We start from the raw sequence: 22,499 nt of genomic DNA on the forward strand, positions 1-22,499 counted from the left end.
ATGGAATTTTTTATTTAGCTTCTCTATGGTATTTTTATTTATGGAGTCTAAAAGGAGGAGGCGAATCGAACGCAAAAATTATGGGCCCAGTTTTTGAGATCTAAATGAAGTTCGAAAATCGCCGTTAGGGGCGCTTGTGATGATTGGGATACTAGAAATACACAGCTTCTTATGGCAAGAATAACTATTTTGTTATAAATTATAGAGCCAAGTTAATATTTGGGCATATTTTTACCAGAGTTAGCTTTTAGAAACGTGGTTTTTCTAATTGAGCAATGTGCGTGGCTAAAATTGTGAATACAAAACCTTAAATTTGAGTTTGAAAAGTTAGTTAGGTTATATTAGATGCCGGTTTAATATATCCTTTTCCTAAGTTGATATTATAAAAATGTTTTATTATGTGGTTCTTTTTAGTGCATACACGACCGAAGAAACATATAAGCTGCTAAAATAAATCTTCCCTAGAACTGTTGTACAAAAAAGATAGAAGTTCCAGCAACAAATTTATCACCAGTTCAACCTTTGATTTGATGTAAACAGTAATTGTTTCTTGATGAGAAATGCGAATGAAATAGTTTATGGTGTGATTGTGTTAGTGTTTTATTAATAGTTTTGTTGATGCAGTTTAAAGGTTCATAGTTTTTCATTAAAACATTTGAAATTGACATGTTTACATGCAGTTTAGTGTGATACCATTTTAATAAACATTAAAATCTTTCGAACTAGTAGTGGTTTTATGGCGATTGACAGATTGAATAACGAAAATTAAGAGTATTTTATCAGGAATAACTTAATCATAAATGGAAACTGAAGACGAACGTTACCATTGCACCCTTTGATCGGTGTTATCTATTCCATAACTTTTTATAGCTGAAACTAGAGAGTAGGTATATTGAGCTGAAACGTTTCCTGTGTTCAATAGCGTTTTTTCTAGCGTTGAATTGTAAGTTTTAATGTCATTAGCAAAGTTTTGCAAATTGTCACTGTTTCGTAGACAATTAAATTCAAGATATATTATATTCAATGTCACCTAATAATTGTAAAGGTTTTTCTATTGATATTCACTTTATTAATATAAGGTAGGTTTGTAAATAAAATATTAATGAATAAATAATGTACTCAGTTTATTTCAAAAGCACAAAAATACAGAGTTGTGAATATGTATATACGCTGACTTATTTCATCATATAAATATTTATTTAGCAATATTAATACATTACAACTTTTGTTTCTATTAACTAATTCCACTAAATTTAATAAATAAAATATACAATATATAAATTTAATATACAATTTAGCACTTAGATATTAAATATCTATATGTACTATGCCAAAAAATAAAACAGGAACATCATATTATATCAAGAACACAAAAAATTACAATTTAAAAAAAATGCATTCTAAAAAAATACCTAGCTACAATATACCTACATATTAATTTAAAGAGCTTATTCATATTCATAAAAACTATTCTAAATGGTTTATATACACAATCAAAAGTATCAACCACAATACAATAATTTTCAAATTATTTCTTATTATTCCTCAATGAAAAAGCGTCTTGCGACGGCTAGTCAAAAATCTAAATAATTTTTATAATAAATTTACAATCTGACATATGCAAATATGTCAGTAGTCCAAATTATTTTAATTTTATAACAAGGCCTCCTAGGTTATGTTATACACATGTTGATTTTAGGCTATATTTCCTATTAATTTGGTTTATAATTTAATCTGTACACTGACAGTATATAATTTTAATGTTTTTCTTAACATCTATCCATAATTTTTATAAATAAATAGTCATACTACTTACATTAGGAGCTTTGAAAAGGCTTGGGTTTCTTTCACCCCGTTCTTTATTAGCCTTGTTTTTATTGGGATTCCCACTTGTACAGCCAGGTACAAAGCAATTTCTACCACGACTCATTGTTGTACTGCTAAAAATTCAGTAAATTAACTATAAATTTTATTAAAAACACAATTAAATCGTATACTAACAATGAAAATGTAGTATCCCAGTCGATCGCAGTGCCTCTGCTGTCAAACCGAGGAAGCTGCTTAAAAGTGGGGACAGAAATTTCAAATTTGCCCATTGCCGATAAATCTCCTTTTTTAAGCCCTCCATATTTTTATTAAATCTTCTAAAAATCCATGTATCCACTGCTACTGGTAAAAATTATTTGCCTTAAATCTCTCACAATATCAAGTAATAATTTAGTAAAAAAATCATTTTTAATCTTTATCTTTATGGAACCTATGCAACCAGTAAAACATTTTTGAACATTTTCCGGTTTTAATATCTGGATTGATTTAAATGGGGAAAATAATAAAAATACTTTTTTGGGGGGTTTCGTTTCACAGACAAGGAGCGAACCATATGTGAGCGCTGAGCGCTGATTCAACAGTAGATTCTTTTGGGAGATGGAATATGATACAACTGCATTATTTTTCATGAAAAAAATCAAACTTTTAAGTTAACGTAAAAAAACGTATATTTGGACACTTTCAAGGGAATCAAAATTTATAGGGTATTTTCGGTTGATCTAGAACTCTGAAATTTGGCAACTAATATCGTCTTATACTATATAAAGTACAGGGAAAAACCTGAAAATTATACCATATGTAATTAAACCATAAAAATAGTCTAAAACAACTTGTCTGGTTTTTTTTACATTAGATATTATTATTTTACCATAAAGTTATATTCTTTAATTTTTATAGAAAATTAGATATATTTATAAAACCCAATCTTAAGTTGTACTAGAAAAGAACGTTGACCTAGTTTCCCGCCAAATTATTGATTATTTCTCTAATTTTCTTTCCTGAAAACTCCTGAAAAGGAGTTTACATTGTCTTACTGTGCGGTTACCATAGAAAATTTAGTCATTATTAATAGCGTATTTGGTTAGGTTACTATTTGCGACGGTATTAATATTTCTGTATGTTTTACTGCTAATAATAATAACCAAGCAATTTTTCTCTTGCTAATTGAATATCAATATTTAAGAATTTTAATTATTTCGCAGAGATAAAATGGTGAGAACTCATTTTGGAAGAAAAGTATTCGATTCTTCTAAAAATAAAAAGAAGTTGGGGTTTATATCTTACTTAAAAAAAGATGAAAGTGCCCAGAAATCTGTATCAGAGTTCGCTACATCTAGTTTAGGTAAGTAAAAAGGGTATAAAATAATATAGAATGTAGAGATCTGTAGAAGAGACCTTACACATGTGTCCCCCTTTCTTCAGTTATAACTCATGATACGGTCTCAGGGCTTTGACAAAAGCCAATATGTGGTACGGTTTTACAGAGGGTAGTAACTACCGGTGGTGTTGCGTGAATTTTTGCTTTAGGCATGCCCTACGAGGTAATAATAATAACTTTTTTCGGGTTCTTGTTATTACTGATTCTGAACCGTCCTAGAACTCTGCAGCGCATGCGCAAATGGAATAATGTCTTCATATTTCCTTCTGCGCATACGCGGTAATAACAAGAACCCGAACAAAGCTAATACTAAAAAGCGTGGGCCCGCAGAAGGCGGATTTTTTTCGGTACTGAATTAATCATTTGTAATGGTAATGATAAAGCAATACAAGAATTTCTATTAACATATATACAAACTGGATAAAATGTTCTCACATTTATGTCAGCATGAGAAAAAACAATATGGCGATATTATTATATTTTGGCAGTTACTAACTCGTTTGACGAATTGACATGTTTTGTCGAGTTCATAGGGGCATATTACATTCATACGAAAATAATTGAACTGACTTGGCTCGTGTAAAGGCACCTTAAAGCTGTAGCACCTCTTCCTTGATGTAGGTATATATTTAGAAAAAAACACCATTGATCGTTTTTTAAGTACAACATTATACGGTTTAACTAATTTTAAAATACCGGCATTGAAAATAAACTCGGCGGTTTACGTAAAAACAAATAAATACCTTGAAGATCTGTTTGTATGTAGGTAAATATAAACTTACATGCGTTTAAATTTGTTTATTCTCAACATCTTTTAGTAGGGAGTCCTTCAAACACTTGGACGCATTTTCAGTTTTTCTTATGGCACATTCTCACGACTAAACAATACTATACGATCGACAAAAAAACGGCGTCAAAGAAGGCTGGGGAATGACATTCGATGGTAATTTTGGGGAGGTCAAGCCCTAGACGTCATTACTTGGCCCGTACTCTTTAAATTTTAATTATGCTTACTGAATGATACTTGGCCTTAAAAAGGTTGTAATTTATTGTCTATATTAGATATAGATAAATAGCTATATATGGAGGGTTTAGTTTCCAAGTTGCTAGACTTTTCGAAAAGGATAGGACTGGAAAATGTAACCTAAGAATCAGAAGAGGACTACAATGGATCTGAAAAGGACGCAGTGGATCAGGCTGATAAGCACCTCGTAGAATCTAATCTAATCTATCGATGACATATGTCATCGATATGGCGATAAAAATTATCGATATATTGACGATATTATTTATACATCCCTAGTGGACAGTCGGCGCCAAAAAATATTGGATTTTTCCCGAGACGGAAATTTTATTTACTATTCTTTTATTTTAGACCTATTTTCTCATTTAAGATGTCTAGGAATGCAATTCCAAGGAAACTTAACTGTGATTTAAAGCTCACTTTAGTTTAAAATATATCTACTTTAACACTGCTTTATTTATCCAAATAATGAACATTTAATGTCAATTACTACAAAACTACAAATTCTCTGCATTATCGCTAAAAATATAAATGTCCACATATTTCATTTTTCAAACATTAATTCAACAACGAAATTTTAATTAATGAAGTTACCCTAAACCATTTTTTTTGTGAAAAGTACTTAATTTGGACAGTCGATTAAGCTGAAAGCAATTTTGCTTTTATTCAATTTCACTCTTAGGCAAGATTAATGGAGTTTGACACTTCACGTTGCCTTGTTCAACAAGTTTTTTTATTTGGGGAAATTTTCTTTTCCGATAAAATTTATCACTTAAAATGATCGTGCAAAAAATCTGGAAGAAAAAATCTAAATTCCCTATTCTTTCACTTAATAATCAACTGTACGTTTTGTTTATTTATTGTTCTTATTTGTTATGTTTCGATAGATATAGAGCCGAGCATTCACCTGTGAAGAAGTTGGGTGTAGTCAAGCATGAGGTTGTCCACTGAGAATATCTGCCAATGGTTGCCATTTTGTTAAAATTTCCATACTTGGATTGCTAAAGATTTTATTATTGGTAGATATGAATATGTCCTCTTTAAATCTGGCTCATTGATGTCAAAGTCGATCGTGTCTGCTGTGCTGGACTCATCAGGGTGGTCTCTCAATACGTCCAACTCTTATCTTCAGCCGCCAGAGGGATATCTACAGGCAAGTCCAACTCCTCTTCATCGGATTCGTCGAGTGACACTTCAGTGACGTTGTCACAGGATTTTCCATAGCAGTATGCACAAATCATTGAACATTTTAATCCTACTTTTCTGCATCCGCAGGCTTTACCATAGTTGTTGGTTTTTAGGCATTTACAGGATAAAAATGCCAACAGGGATTTTGGAGCTGGATCTTTCAACGTTGTGACTGGAGTAATGCCTGTTTTTGTTTTCTTCCAACCCCATTCTTCGGCATCTTTGGTACAACCAGACCAATGCTGAACCTGGTGGTAAGTTCGCAATGAATGCTGTCCAGCACGACAATTAATTATTCATAAATTAATGAGCGAATTAATGATACGCCACTGTTTCATGACAAAATTGAAGAAACTAAACTAAAACTAGTTTTAGTGAACCCTAATCGACATTTTATTTCGGAAAATCGACTATACATAATATATCATATTTTACGCAAAATTGTAAAATTTCCAGGGATTTTGTGCCTAAACGGTGCCTAAACTAATTTTCATAAAACCTTTTTTATAGGAAATTTTATTCTCTTTAATTTTGCTTTCCTCAAATTTTCGCGAAAAACGCATAGTTTTCGAGATATTCACAAAATACCGATTTTGGACGCCATCTCGGCAAGATGGCGGTGCACAGTTGTTCAGACAATGCCCTCTATAAAAGATCAGCCCACGGGCGGACTTTTGTTTACTTCATCAGCTGTACATACTTAGATATTGGGTTAGATTCTGTATTCATATTTTGTCGGTTGATTTTTGGTATTATTTGTTATTGTAGTGCAAAAAACGAATTATTTTGGTGTTTAAGTGACATAAAGTACTACCAGATATATGGTTACTATGATGGTCAATCTGTTTCTCATAAAAAAACACGAAATATTACACGTTTTGTTAAGCGCTTTAACCTAAAAGTGCCCATAAATTTTTTTATTTATCGTGATTTTTGTGTGTGTTTTTTAAGACTCAACAATTCATCAATAAAGCTTAAGTGGAGTGTGTTTTTGGTGCTATGCCTCATCTTTATTATGTTCCTGGTGGAAAGGATAGTTATACTAGGCAGCTTAAAGTATCCGGAAGAGCAAGAAAAGTGGGTACGAGTTATAAATCAAGACAATTCTATTGAAAATATCTTTAATAAATTTAAAAATAATATTCTCCCCAGAATGGTATTAAAGAAATCTGGACAATTATGTTTATTTTATTCATATTGTGGAATCTCCACTCCAAGTGTTGTTGGTTCAGCTTCGATAGATTCAAACACGTAAGTAGGTATTATGATCTAGGGAAAAATAAAGAATATGTGTATTAAAGATCATGAAAAAGATTATTATTTTGAGTTCAAAATTAAAAAAGATTTTTGTAAAGACAAGAATGATAAAAGTTTAAAAGAAGAATGTGTTTTTGTTTGATAATATAATGTATGTAAGACAATTCAATTGAAAATATCTTTAATAAATTTAAATATAATATTCTCCCAGGATGGTATTAAAGAAAACTGGACTTTATTTTATTCATATTATGGAATCTCCACTCCAAGTGTTGTTGGTTCAGCTTCGATAGATTTAAACACGTAAGTAGGTATTATGATCTAGGGAAAAATAAAGAATATGTGTATTAAAGATCACGAAAAAGATTATTATTTTGAGTTCAAAATTAAAAAAGATTTTTGTAAAGACAAGAATGATAAAGTTTAAAAGAAGAATGTGTTTTTGTTTGATAATATAATGTATGTAAAGCATAACATATACCTATTTGTTCAGTATTTTTTACTGAATAGTGTCGATTATTTATAATACCAAATTAATATCAAATATTTAAGTGATGGCTGAATACAATATGAATAAAATAACAATAAAATTGGTATATTTGCAATACAAAATTAAGTTTTAAGAATAAAGGTGTTACTAAAAATACTTAGAAATTCATATTTCTTTGTTTTAATTGGTTGAATGTTATTTACATTTTATTTAAGAATTATACCGTATCATCGAAAAAAAATCGGCGTCTAGTTGGCTTGGAAATGAACATCGATGACATTCCTTAAATAATTGTACACATAAAAAAATTAACTAGAATTTTACAATCTTGGAAAATTTAATATTCTTGAACCTTGTTTCTAAATATTCATTATTTTTATTTGGTTTAAAAAAAAACGTTTCGGCTAAGATTATAGCCTTCATCAGTGTTGTGTCATATGAAAAAAATAGTAATGATATAATCCAAAAATTACATATAAAATATTCACACCACGCACCACATAATGTTTACTGCGTACTCCATAGTCTCCATAGTCAATGTAGATAATTTTACTGTTAACAATAATAATTCTAAAAAATATGTGGTCATCTTTTGATAAGTTTATATTAGTTTATTAATTGCAGTAAACATTATGTGGTGTGAATATTTCATATGTAATTTTTTGGATTATATTCGACACTATTTTTTTCATATGACACAACACTGATGAAGGCTATAGTTAGCCAAAACGTTTTTTTTTTAAACCAAATAAAAATAATGAAAATCCAAATGAAAACTTAAATCAGCGTTTTTCCCGAACCTAAAAATCCCAAGAAAATCAAACATTTTAGAATAATTTTACATATAAAATGCCAGCGATCTTCATTTCATAGCCATCGCTGACGCCTTTTTTTAGATGATATTGTATTATTTGTAAATATAATTTTTCGGACATTGATACTTGCAAAATATACATATAAATTTTGTGAATACAAATAATAATACATCACTGTTAGTAGATATTGAATGTTTTTTGTTAAATTAGATCGATTTTCAAACCCCAAAATTTAAAATATATTTACATTTTACCCAATACCTTATGTAAAACATTATTTGTATATTGTAAAACATTTGCTGCATTTGTATGGTTCATAGTTTATTTGCCAAAGTATTTATTACTATAAATAGGTATATATGTTGTAGTTATTAACTGTATATTATGTATATTTCATGTGAACTATATAATTTTTAAAATACAAACCAAAAATCTGAGGAATAATTATGTTTTCCATGTATTCTACAACATATTTATTAATCCGTAGTATCTAACTAGCGTGACGTCATAAATCTCGCCCCAAGGCTTTTCTATTAGAGACGGCATTGGTTCAGATTGCCAAAAAGTGGCGCATAGGATATTTTTAATTTTATTACAAATTCTAAACTTATTAGGTTTAATGGCGGATCTATTAACATGACAAAGATAGTCCAAGGAATAAACAAAATATATTTTGAGACTATGTTTGTTTAGTATAAAAATATTAAAAAAGGGGGATTTTCTATGAATTTTATTCAAAAATTATAGTTTTTAAAAAGGTTTGAAAAATGCTTCGAACCTAGTCAAAAAAAGAATACCCATTAGATAATCTGGTCTAAATTAAAGGAAAAGAAAACTTAAATTGCAATATGCGTTAAATGGAGTCTTCAAACTCATTTTCTTCAGGACTTGATTCACCACCACTTTCTTCTAGTTCTTCTTCAATATCTGATTGACAATAATATTCTGTTGCCATATGAGTGTCATCTGCGGGTAAATCTTCACCTATTTTTAGTGGCGACTACTTTCTCTGGAAATTCAAACCCTAGTTGGACTGCTTTTGCCGTCTCATTTTTATGTTCCTTTCTTAAATTAGAAACTGTAGCATATGCCAGAACTTCCGAGGTGTAAGAATCTCTAATTTCTAGAAATAAATTGATTTTTAATCTTTGCCATTAATTAAAAGCAATAATGCAATATTTGCAGCATTATGTAGATAAAAAAAACATGTTTTTTTCTGTAAGATATTATAAATTAATTCCTTGGCAATATATACCTTTGGTCTCTTTATTTTTTTGGGACTTGGACAATTCTGAAAAAAAATATTCTTCTTGAAGGGCCAGGGTCATCAAAAGATGATTCTCTTCCATTTGAAGTAATTTTTTATTCAGCCAGAGACAATTGTTGGAAATAAAACTGCTTCAAGTATAATTACATTTCCTCCACTTTTCTGACCATTTATAAACAAAATTTTCAATTTGCTTTTTTTTCGATAATATGTTAGGAATATTATTATCACACAAAAATGAAATAATTTCATCAATAATATCCGCTTCTGACCTATTATTAAACCCCATTTTCAAAAACCTCTCACATATTGATCTGCGGCTTATTGTTCCTAAAAATAAAAGCAATAGACTTAACTATAGTTACACTTTTACCACTCCAGAGTTACTCAAAAAATATTAGTATAATAATTTATCCATGGAATAAAAATCAGACTACTGGTCGATTTAAAATTCTAATTTATATATCATCTACCTCGGTGTCTCTTGGGGTAAAATTATAAAATACAGAAGCGGTGATCTGCGGAGTTCTAAAGATACGCAATTTCAAAGTTGATTTTTTTTTCAAAAAAACGCTCTACTATGTTTGTGGTAACTACTAGCTTCATAAAAAAATATTTAAGTTAATAAAATTCTCTTAAAAAGTACTTACCTTGGTCTTCAAAATCCATTATAATTTAATTTATTTCCAAGTCTCTGAATGAAGAACCAAAATATATTAGCAACACTAAACCATTATCAGCAAATAACTGATATATTTAAACTACAAAATCTAACGAAAACAACATTCCTGTACGCTTTTTTATTACGATTAAAAAGTGGATCGTGATAAATTTGAATAAATGGACCCATCATCTGTTGAAAATAATATCATTGTTGAAATTTTCGAAATTTTTTTCTTGATCCCTATGCGTCGATTTTTTTGAATCTGAACCAATGTGCGGTGTTTTTGTATTAACACTTAAACGGAGACATTGAGAAAACGTTCTGAAGATAAATTGTGAGTAAATTCTAATAAATAATTTCTTTTTAGTTGTTTAATAGAGATAGGCCTTTTTGTTATAATAATAATAAACTTATTTCCGAATGAATAGTTTACATACGCCCATGTAAAATAAATTTAAAAATGATGGTAAAGTGTTCTTAATAAGGAAAAAAAATACAATATTCACTTTATGGAATACCTACAAGAAAATACAATACATACATAGAGAAAAAATCTGAAAATCACCAAAAAATCAGGAAGAAATATTTTTAAATACTTTTATTCGCGTTGGATTAGATCAACTGAAAACAAACACAATTTTAATTCCAGAAGCAAAGACAATAATCAATTAAAATACACTTATCTAGCTTATTTTAATAATATTGTTTTTTATACAAAAATACATTTTTTAACTAATATATTTTTAGTAATTATTCAGTTAATTGAGGGCATTAATACAAGGCATTTAAACTCACGGTCTATTTAATAAAAACCAAACTAAACAATTTGGGAATGTTTCTTCATTCGTGCCTTTTTGATACAAATAACTGTGGACTAACAGTTTCTGTTTTCCCTGTTCAATGATAACAAATTCGACTTCTATTTTACGTGTTTATGCAGGATGATGATAGGCACAATAAATAAAATTTTCCAAAAATTGACAGGGATGACAATGCCAATGGCCTGACAATGATAAAAATTATTGTACCGATTTTTTTGAATCTATGCGTCGATTTTTTTGAATCTGAACCAATGTGCGGCGCCGGCGGCAAGTCTGTGCATTTTATGCATTTTAGTTAGGGACCCCAAAACCTATAAACCTGCAAAGTTTCAAAACTTCCGGACTTTTTTAGAAGCAGGCCCCTTTTTTGATCCCTAGTGACTGAACTAATATACGACACCCAATGATTAGGTTACACTTGATAACGGTCAGTGATACTTCTGATCGAGACGTTGTGTAAGCAAAATAAAGACAACGGCAGTCCAAAATTGTTTTAGTTTCAATACTGAATCCACTGTCTACCACATTCAAAGTAACATCTTTTTTTATAGCAACTGAGACTGTTTGACGGATCGGACGAACTGAGACGTGACTGGCACGCGTAAAGGGACCTTAAAGCATTCGAGGGGGCCCACGAAGTTCAGTGGCGCCGCTAAACCACCCGGCCCTGATGTTTTAGGCCCTTTTGTTACGTAGCAACGGCTCTAAAGCGAGCTATAGCTATACGGCTATCGCTAGAAAGGCGTAACAAGCGACATTTAGGCGAGAGCCGTAGTTCGCGCAACATCGGTTAGCTGTCTGACGTAAACCCGATCTATCTACCTAGTTGAAATATACCTATAGAAAATGCCAGGCAGGTGAAAATAACTCGGGTTATTTTTTTTTTCGAAACAAAGATGAGCCAGAGACGTAATTATGGGTAAGGGACTTATTTGGGGGTTAAAAATTCTGTGACAGGTGTATAGTAAGGGTGAAGAAAAAAATGGTAAAATTTGGGAAAACGGGTGAAAATGTTCGTCAGGATAGGCGCGAGTTATTGAAAAGTTTAAAAGACATTGATTTGAACCATTTCGGCAAAAATAATAACGACAATGGTGAGTTTTTCATTATTTTTTTTTATTTAATTCAATTTTTTTGTCAAACTAACTATACCGATTTTTAATAATTTTTTTGTTATGTGAAAATATTTTTATTTATTTTAGTTAAAAAAATCAAAACAGTTTGCTTCAATTAATACCGGGTGTTTTATTGTAACGAATAAAAAAACTATTACCTACATTTCTTATTGTTTGAAAATATTTTACTGTATACATACAATGGTGAGTTTTCATTATTTTTTTCTATATTTAATTCAATTTTTTTGTCAAACTAACTATACCGATTTTTAATAATTTTTTTGTTATGTGGACATATTTTTATTTATTTTAATTAAAAAAATCAAAACAGTTTGCTTCAATTAATACCGGGTGTTTTATTGTAACGAATAAAAAAACTATTACCTACATTTCTTATTGTTTGAAAATATTTTACTGTATACCGGGTGCGTTTCAAAAGTGGCTCACCTCTATAACTTTTTGTTTTTTCAGATAAAAAAAACGAGATTTGGTATGAAGGGTATATTAGTATATGACATAAAATATGATTGGTTGACGTATTCAATTGTTTTTAGTCACTTCTTGTTTCACCATAAAATGGAACAAGGGTGGCTCAAGCATATTTGGAAAAAGCATTTTTTTACGAATAATTTGGTACTTTGGCACTTGGTATTTTGAGTTAAATTGTCGTAACATTTATGGTCATGGCACCCTAAATTAAAATTTAAAATGCTATTTTTTTTAATTGAAAATGTCAAAAGTTGACATATGCTATATCATTCTATTGTAGAATGTCATTTTCTATCAAATGAAGTATAAAAATACCACGGGTGTCATTTAAAAATCAAAAGTTGTAAGTTACATTTCCGGTGAAACAGGAAGTGACTGAAAAGAATTGAATACGTCAATCAATCTGAATAAATAAAAAAGTTATAGGGGTGAGCCTCTTTTGAGACGCATCCGGTATGTAGAGTGTTCCTCAATAACAAGCTAATGATAATTAAAGGAGTGATTCTCGGACCTTTTCTAAGAAAAACACTTATCTCGATTTTTGCTACTTTTCAGGAGAGCAATTTAAAGAAAATCACTTACTTTATTTGGTCAATAAATGTAAAGTCTTTAATTTTTTAATAGTGTTTTAGTATTAACACTTAAACGGAGACATTGAGAAAACGTTCTGAAGATAAATTGTGCGTAAATTCTAATAAATAATTTATTTTCAGTTGTTTAATAGAGATAGGCCTTTTTGTTATAATAATAATACATTTATTTCCGAACGAATAGTATACATACGCCCATGTAAAATAAATTTAAAAATGATGGTAAAGTGTTCTTAATAAGGAAAAAAAAATACAATATTCACTTTATGGAATACCTACAAGAAAATACAATACATACATACAGAAAAAATCTGAAAATCACCAAAAAATCAGGAAGAAATATTTTTAAATACTTTTATTCGCGTTGGATTAGATCAACTGAAAACAAAGACAATTTTCATTCTAGAAGCAAAGACAATAATCAATTAAAATACACTTATCTAGCTTATTTTAATAATATTATTTTTTTATACAAAAATACATTTTTTAACTAATATATTTTTAGTAATTATTCAGTTAATTGTGGGCATTAAGACAAGGCATTTAAACTCACGGTCTATTTAATAAAAACCAAACTAAACAATTTGGGAATGTTTCTTCATTCGTGCCTTTTTGATACAAATAACTGTGGACTAACAGTTTCTGTTTTCTCTGTTCAATGATAACAAATTCGACTTCTATTCTACGTGTTTATGCAGGATGATGATAGGCACAATAAATAAAATTTTCCAAAAATTGACAGGGATGACAATGCCAATGGCCTGACAATGATAAAAATTATTGTATTTTTAGGGCAAGTTTTTGGTTGGCTAGTTCTTCAATTTTCTAGCCGGTTTAATCATAAAACTGTACTGTGGTTCTCCCCAAACTCAACCTTATCAATATTATTCTACTAGATATCGAAATGTGAATATAAATTTTAAAAACAAAAAACGATTTTAAAATGGCTGACAATCTGATACTTGTTAAGAATGGCGGATTTCTGTGTCCGACTTAATATGAACTACCAATATACCAATTCCAATCGGGTCTCCAACATTAGTCGTCTCACACGACCGAAGTCATCAAACCGGACGACCGGCAATCGTATTATGATGTATATAATTCCATATACGTATTATTTACAAATATACTCAGGGTTCCCTATTTAACCCCGTGTGCAATTTCTGTGCCGAAAGAAAAAGACAACATAACCCAGCTCCATATTAAAACTGCATAAGTCTATTTCACCCGGATATGGATTGATCTGCGATTGCGCCAAATTCCGATTGATTGTTGTTTTAGTTCTGTTTTTCTATTACTTTTTATTTGTGCGCGTAAAAGAGTGATTTTGTTTAGTTTATTGTTTCCAACTATTTTTTGATATTTTTCCAACTCCATGTTAGGTGAAATGTCAGTCAATCACTTCCAATGAAAACTTCTTCAGGTGAGGCATGCGCAGTTAAATGAATATCCGGGTAAAATAGACTTATGCAGAATTCCATATTGTTCTTTCGCTGTTTGGGCTTCACTTCTTGGAGATTAGGCTGAGTATATTTGTAAATAATACGTATATGTATAATTCCAACGTACGCCACGTAACCTCACTTTGCGTTATCAGTGATTTGTGGATTTGTACAACCCTTGTACAACTATATTTTAGTTTTTGTTTTCTGCTTAAAAAAAATGGGCAGCCACTTTTTTAAGCCTAACCTCACATGTGGGAGAAGGATGGGGTCTGCTGGTTTCCTAAGCTAAAAAATGAAATTAAGATGCACCAGTCTAAGATGCAGCATCTCTTCCGGATAAAAAGCATTTATGGGTGGAGGCAAGACATCACTACTACTATTATTATTTTGCAAAAGCCTCGACCTCTTTCTGTAAAATGTAGATGAATGTCTAAATGCCTTTTTAGTGTTTTTTTAGGCATAATAAAAAAATTAAATATGTTTACAAAAACTTTTTATTAGGTTATATTCATGATGTTCATTAGGTCGCAAATGCTACTTAATGGGTTGTATTTACGGACGTAAATAGAGATACGTAAATTAGGTTATAAATATGAACATAAAATACAATAAAATATAATTGGACGTTACGTTAGGGATTATCAGTGAGACGTATCCTATTCGGACAACGGGTAGACGTCGGACTAGTTCAAGTATATGTACGTCGTGCAAGCCAACGTGGGAACGACGTTGGGAAATTAATAAAATGGTACGTTGTTATTTTGTACGTCGACAGATCGTTGGATTTACCGACTCGGATTCAACGACGTCGCTTAGGAAAGCGACGTCACCGGTCGTATCACCAGCACCCGACCTAAATTTGCACAAAGTCTGACGTCGCTTCAGGTCAGATTTAGTTCGAAGTCAGATAGATGCTACTTGGGGAGCCCTATCTCAACATACGTCTCTCCGTCATAACGAAGAATTGTAGTATTTGAGATGGGGCAAATTTTTAAACGAATATAAAATGAAAAAGGTACAATATTGAGATGCGTAAAATTCGCTCTGTTAAAATATGACCCATTGGGCATGTCATGACGTTGATGTCTCAAAATCGCCAAAAATCGAGATACGCCTTTTCGTCACAAAGCCGACGCTATGTTCTAAACATTTTAATTTTAAAGATACAGGGTATAGTATAATTTTCTAATAAAAAAAATCATAATGGTTCTGATGTTATTACAGCTATCTTAATGATATTTGATACATGTATTCTATGCATCAAAATCCTCTTTGTATATGTTCTGGTTGGTTTACGCAATCCCTTTATTTAGCCTGTATGCTTATATTATGGAACACCCTGTATATTGCATCAATGACTGTAAGAAACATATTGTTTTTGTTCATTACACATCGGTCTATGATAGTTATTTATTATTTCAAGTAGATAAATTCCTAAACCTATAAAACTTTCACTATATCTCTATGAATAATCGCAATATTTTTCGTATTTTATTCTATAAATGAAGTGCCAAAACAATTATTAGCCTGAACAATTACAAACAGAACGGGTATCTTTGGAACATTTTTTTCACTTAATATTTTATTACCAACTTAGTTTATTAGTTCTAATTTATAAAAGAAGTAAACATATCATTTTTCTAATAGTAAAACTGGGTACGGTGTAATGCTGGAAAAAGTCTTTGAAGAAGTGGGAAAGTATAAAAGTTATTTTTAAAGTTGTGTGTTCGCGGCTTCAAAGTCAATGGCAGAAGCTTAAATTTCTAAGTCCTTCCGGTTGTATTGGACTATAAATTCACTGTGATTAATAAACATAAAAAGATGTGAGTGAATTCTATTTTAGTTCAGCTATAATAAATATAGGTAATTAGATTATTTTTAATCCAACAGAATTAAATTAAAAAAATGCGAGTTTAAAGATTTTTTTTTTATAAAAATTTTACTTTGTTTTTTTTTTAATAAAACTTTACTGTTAATAAAAGAAAATCTTATTAGTTACGAATTATTTGGCTCATACTGTAGTTAAGAACATAGAGCAATTGTCTTTACAGAAGGAAACACTTTTTTTCATTAACACTTTGAGAAAATAGTATATTGTTTTGTATAGTGGTGGCCAAAATATGGAAACTTTTTTAATTTGTCATTTATGCTGAGAAATTAAAATATGAAATAAAATGACTTATATAATCGTGACCTACAAATAATTTCCTACAAAACCTAATACATTTAAATAAAAAATTACAGCTATCAAAAAATATATAAAAAATGATGAATATTTTCTTGTCTCAAAAGTATGGAAACTTAAGAAGAATGTTTATTAAAATTCAAGATAATAAAAAATTACTAATATTTAGTGGAATATCCCTTTGAATTAATTACTTCTCTACATCTTCGTGGCATCGAATCGATCAATCTCGTACAATCTTTACTGGAAATGGCCGCCCATTCAGTTTTTAGCACTTCCCATAATTCATTTTTATTTGAAATAGAATGGCTTCGAATTTTGCTATCCAAATGGTCCAATAAATTTTCTATGGGGTTAAGATCCGGAGACTGTGAGGGCCAATCCATTAGTGGAACATTATGTTCATTTAACCAATTTTGAACAAACCGAGATTTGTGCTTGGGATCATTGTCTTGCTGGAACAACCATTTGAGTGGCATTTCTTCATCAGCATGAGGCAGCATATTATTCTCCAATATGTCTTTGTACAAAAAACGGTCCATTATCCCATCAATTTTAACAAGAGGACCAACACCTGCGCGAGAAAAACACCCCCATACCATTATACTCCCACCCCCATGTTTTACTGTGGGCATCTGGTACTTATGGCTGTACCGTATACCTTTTGGTCTTCGGACATAACGTCTCCCGTCACTACCAAACAGTTGAAACTTGCTTTCGTCGCTAAAGAGTACAGTATTCCATTTCTGATAAGACCAGGTGAGATGATCTTGAGCAAATTTAAAGCGGGCCATCCTATTTTTCTTTGATATTAGTGGTTTCTTCACCGTAACTCTTCCAAAAAGTCCCATGTCATCCAACCTTCTTCTCACCGTGCGTGCAGATACCGATATTCCCCTTTCACCCATTTCTCGAGAAATGTCTGTGGATATTTTTCTTGGATCTCCCATTGATATTCTCTTCATTACTTTCATTGTCCTGTTGCACAATTTTCTTGGTCTTCCTGACTTAAAAGCTGTTGAAACGTTCCCTGTTTTATTAAATTTACGAATTATTTTCAAAACGGTGCCTTTTAAAATGTTTAAATTTTTACTTATTTGAATTTGTTTATAACCGCTCTTGTATAATTCAACTATTTTATTTTTTAAATCCGTAGAGAAATATTTAGACTTGGGCATGATGTTTATATTTATCTGAAGTAAATCGTACCGTTTATCAGCTTAAACTAAATAATTTTAATGTATTTATTTATGGTTTCCATACTTTTGGCCACAAGAAATCTATTGTTCTCCTACAAAAACTGCTAAACAGATTTTTTTCGCTGTGTAATTTTTGGAATACTTTTATTTGCTGATAAGCTGTTCATTTATATTCCTGAGAGTTTAAGCATAGCAATATTTTCTGTGATATTTTAAAAACTAAAGTTTCCATACTTTTGGCCATCACTTACGTTTGACATGCAGCCGAAGCACAAAAAGTCATTTTTACTTCGAATAGAACATGCTATTTTTTTCAAACGCCACCAAATACATTTTTAAACAATTTCAAACGTTCCAAATAATATAAAGAAAGATTTTTACTTTTATGCCCAAGCGTTAAAATGACTTTTTATATTGTCAATCACGTCGCAAAAATTAATATTTTTGTGAGGTTTGAAAAAAATGCATTTTTATAAAGAAAAATTGCTTGTTTTAAAATTATTAATCCATATTTTATTTTTCTAAATTTCCATACCGTTTTAGAGAACAATAACCATATAGAAGAAGCAACATTTTTTTGCGAAGGATGCATTTTTCTCAAAAATTTAATAATAATAAAGTTTTTCTTCCTGTAAAGATGATCCGGAAACATACTGTATAAAATATATTATTCAAATATAATTTTTTTTATGTTATATGTCCAATTATTCTACTAAAAATATCCCTTTCATAAAATATTCTACGCCCAAGCTTATTTATGAATTTTTTTCTTTGTCGTGGGATGATAGGAAAAACAAAATTACTTTTTTTATGTCCTCCTTTTTATGAAATGAGAAGAAAATTTTATTATTCCTCTTTTTATTTTTTTTTTCTTTTAGTACATGTTTTATGGCTTGTATAAGGGTTGGATTTAGAAGTTAGAGTATTAGTCATTAAAAAAATATATCACTAATTTATCACTTAAGAAGGTGTAATATAGAGGGTGTTTCAAAACAAATGCGAAAAACTTCAGGGGGTGATTCCTTGTTCAAAATAAAGGCTAGTTTGCTGTATAAACGTTGGGTCAAAAGTCAACCATTAGGGAGATATCGCGATACAAAGATGGCGGAAAAATAATGTTTTTATTTTTTATCTTGAAAACGAAAAGAGATAGACTTATGAAATTTTACGGAAGCATTACTGTTATGAAAACACACTTTCTGGTAATTTTTTCACTTTTTTAAAATGAGTGGAAGGGGTTGAAATAAACTACCCCTATCATTCTTGTTAATGAAATTTAAAGAAAAATCTTATCAAACATATGCAAAAAAAATAATTTTGATAGTTTAGTTTATTTAGAAACTTTTTTATCTCTTGTGTTTTTTTGATAAAACTCACCGATTTGAAATTAAAAAATAAAATGTAAAGCATTACATGTCAGGACAAAAAACATTTTTAGATAAAGAATCTAGTGGGCAGCTGTAATTTTTTTAGGAAAAAATCTAGTCGGCCGCTGTCACTTTTTAGGATGATAATTAATATTGTTTTATTTGACATTACCCTACTGCAATACGTTATTATCTAGATTATTATTATTATCATTATCATCACTAGATTCTTAATCTAAAAATATTTTTAGTCCTGACATGTAATGCTTTACATTTTATTTTTTAATTTCAAATCGGTGGGTTTTATAAAAAAAATACAAGAGATAAAAACGTTTCTAAACAAACTAAACTATCCAAATTAGTTTTTTTGCATGTGTTTGATAAGATTTTCCTTTAAATTTCGTTAACAAGAATGATAGGGGTAGTTTATTTCAACCCCTTCCACTCATTTTAAAAAAGTGAAAAAATTACCAGAAAGTGTGTTTTCATAACAGTAATGCTTCCATAAAATTTCATTAGTCTATCTCTTTTCGTTTTCAAGATAAAAAATAAGAACATTATTTTTCCGCCATCTTTGTACCGCGATATCTCCCTAATGGTTGACATTTGTTTTGAAACACCCTGTATATGTATGAAACTTAGTAATTGTTGAAATCTGGACGAATAAAAATTTGCACAAAGATTTTTTAAATAAACTAGTCAGTAGAATAAAGCAATTTTTAGAAATTCGTCCTTTTAGAGAGTAAAATGGTGGAAGAAATTTTTCTATAAATATTAGGAATACTAAAAACTATTGTTTGTCTGTCTACACATGTATTCAAAGAAATGTCAATAATCTTTATGTTAATTTTCAGCTGCATTCCAACACGTTAGAGAGACCTTCGAAGACTTAGACAGTAAAAGCGGAATTAATGAGACTGACTTAATATTCCTAAGAGGACTTATGGACAGTCCCGTCCTTAAAAATCTGGTTAAGGTAGGCCTATTATACACTACACAGACAACGTTTTCTTTTCATATTACAGCACACGGACGTTTTTTTATATAATAGGGATGGCTACAAATATCGATACTTCAATATCGATATTTTATATATCGATAAGTGTGCCCATCTCTATGTTCTTACTAAATTTGAGTAAAAGACTAGGAAATGTTAGAAAATTCTACATTTTTTTTGGACGGATTTAGGCTATATTATTTATGAATCAAGAGAGTACGGTCTTGTAAATCGTTATTCAATCATGCCGGTGAACTATGATTGTTTTCGTGCCAAATAAAGTTAAAAGTCAATTTAAAGTTTGATATGGTGCCAAATTATGTTTTGAAAGGTTTGAAATTGAATTTAATTTGTCGCTTAAAATTATGATGCAGCTGGATAGTTTGATAAATATTTACGCCAAGCTACATATTACAACAGTTTGTTATCAAGCAATTTTTCATGATCTTGAAAAACTAATATTGCTTTGTTTGAAAAAGTATTATTTTATTATAGTGATTTAAATCTACAGGGTGTTCCAAAAAAAATGTGCTATCTCAGAACATCGGACCTATGTTGATATGAAAAATTAATCTTATTTTTACGTGAGAAATTTCCCCACGAGAGATGGCACATGTTTTTTGAAAGATCCTGTATAGTTTTTGTCTAATTATGAATATAGTATTTTATCAATTACTAAATTCGTACCGCCTAAAGCCCCATACTCATTATGCGCTGATGCGTCGATTTGATGCGTCCATACACGCATAGCGAGTACGATGCGGTTTGTCGATGCGATTTGTGTCAAATGTTCTGTAGAATTGTGTATCTATTATCTTATAGTCGAAGGTTCCCTTAACATTAGGATAATTTAATCTGAGTTAGTTTACAAAAACTGCGTTACGTAAGAGTACGAAAAATATTCGTTATTCAGTATCTAATAAACCGTTGTAGTGATCAGCAGTGGGGTTCTGTAAGCTCCGTAGCAAGAAATTTCCTGTCCAGCCTATGCTATTTGTATTCGATTGATGGGTCACTAGACAGGAAATATGTTTACAGAATCGGGCCTCAGTTGTTGCTTTGGAATAATACTTATTTTCCACTAAACACCATTATTATTTGAGAGATTCCTTATGTTCGTTAGTTCATCGGAAAATTTGTGCACTAGGTATTTTTGGTAGCAAAAATATACATTCCGCCGAACCGTCGCACAACCTATCGCATCGACGCATTGGCGCATCAAATCGAAGCATTAACGAACCGCATCAGCGTATAGTGAGTATGGGGTTAATAGTGAAGTGAAATTAGTGTTCTTTTGTCAGTGTTTGAGTACGGATGTCTGATTGATCGAATGATCTGGAATTTTTGTTTACATTTCGATGCAAATGCTTTCTATACAGGGTGAGTACTTTGAAAATTTAAAAAAATATTCTTTGCTTGAATTTTGGGAACCACTGGATCTTTTCTGAATGTTCTTTCTTGTAAATTTAATCTACCCTCTATGTTGCCGTATTATCAAAAAATTATGTTTTTTAAACAAAAATATTTACAAAAAAATCCAAATTTTTAAATTTTGTTTTTGCGAAAACAGCCTTTAAATACGTGTTTCTGGGTTTGAAATATGTATACCGGGTGCGTCTCAAAAGTGGCTCACCCCTGTAACTTTTTTATTTTTTCAGATACCAAAGGGAGATTTGGTATGTTAGTATATGACATAAATTAGGATTGATTGACGTATTCAATTGTTTTCTGTCATTTCCTGTTTCGCCGGAAATGACTACCACTTTTGATTTTTAAATGGCACCCTTGGTATTTGTTTACTTTATTCTCGACTTTATTCGATAGAAAATGACATTCTGAATAGAATGACATATCATATGTCAACTTTTGACATTTTTGCTTAAAACAAAATTGAATTTTAAATTTTAATCTAGAGTGACATGACCATGTTAAAAACACTAATTTTTAGTCAAGGAGCTTTGGGAAAATAGATTTGATCGTCTAATGTTATTCGTGTTTTGTCCTAGCTAGTTAAAAAATGCCGAAATCGTATTTTTAATCATATCTGAATTTTTCAAATGGAACGAGGGTGGCTCATTAGCATATTTGGAAAAAGCATTTTTTACGAATAATTTGGTACCACACACTTGGTATTTCTATTCAAATTGTCGTTATGAATCGCATGTGGCAATTTAAAATAAATCATATTAGAAAATGTCAAAGTTGACATATGATATGTCATTCTATTCAGAATGTCATTTTCTATCGAATAAACTAAAAACATACCGAGGGTGCCATTTAAAAATCAAAAGTTGTAGTAATTTCCGGCGAAACAGAAAGTGACAGAAAACAATTGAATACGTCAATCAATCCTAATTTATGTCATATACTAACATATC

General features: G+C 30.5%; 1 protein-coding gene and 2 long non-coding RNA genes across 5 annotated transcripts in view; 2 read left to right on the forward strand and 1 right to left on the reverse strand.

The window, feature by feature from the left end:
* The first annotated feature begins 32 nt into the window (after positions 1 to 32).
* On the forward strand, positions 33 to 1,549 carry LOC115876488. Its single transcript, XR_004049156.1, has 2 exons — positions 33 to 326; positions 415 to 1,549. It is a non-coding gene; the product is annotated as an uncharacterized LOC115876488 (long non-coding RNA).
* Positions 1,550 to 1,865: 316 nt separating this feature from the next.
* On the reverse strand, positions 1,866 to 2,129 carry LOC115876487. Its single transcript, XR_004049155.1, has 2 exons — positions 2,002 to 2,129; positions 1,866 to 1,940 (listed from the first exon to the last, which is right to left on the reverse strand). It is a non-coding gene; the product is annotated as an uncharacterized LOC115876487 (long non-coding RNA).
* An 892-nt stretch (positions 2,130 to 3,021) lies between these two features.
* The window catches only part of LOC115876490 (MAGUK p55 subfamily member 6), a 46,874-nt gene continuing 27,396 nt past the window's right edge, over positions 3,022 to 22,499 (forward strand). The window contains exons 1-2 of one of the 3 annotated variants that reach the window (XM_030892285.1): positions 3,022 to 3,169; positions 19,979 to 20,100. In XM_030892285.1, the coding sequence (XP_030748145.1) occupies positions 3,037 to 3,169; positions 19,979 to 20,100 (255 nt within the window). In that variant the 5' untranslated portion in view covers positions 3,022 to 3,036. Of the gene's footprint in view, positions 3,170 to 11,506; positions 11,826 to 14,320; positions 14,352 to 19,978; positions 20,101 to 22,499 lie in introns of those variants that run through there. The other 2 variants (XM_030892286.1, XM_030892287.1) reach the window with 2 other exon arrangements.

This window comes from Sitophilus oryzae, unplaced genomic scaffold, assembly GCF_002938485.1.
Source record: "Sitophilus oryzae breed Bouriz unplaced genomic scaffold, Soryzae_2.0 scaffold_1436_pilon_pilon, whole genome shotgun sequence".
NCBI classification, from domain to species: domain Eukaryota; kingdom Metazoa; phylum Arthropoda; class Insecta; order Coleoptera; family Curculionidae; genus Sitophilus; species Sitophilus oryzae.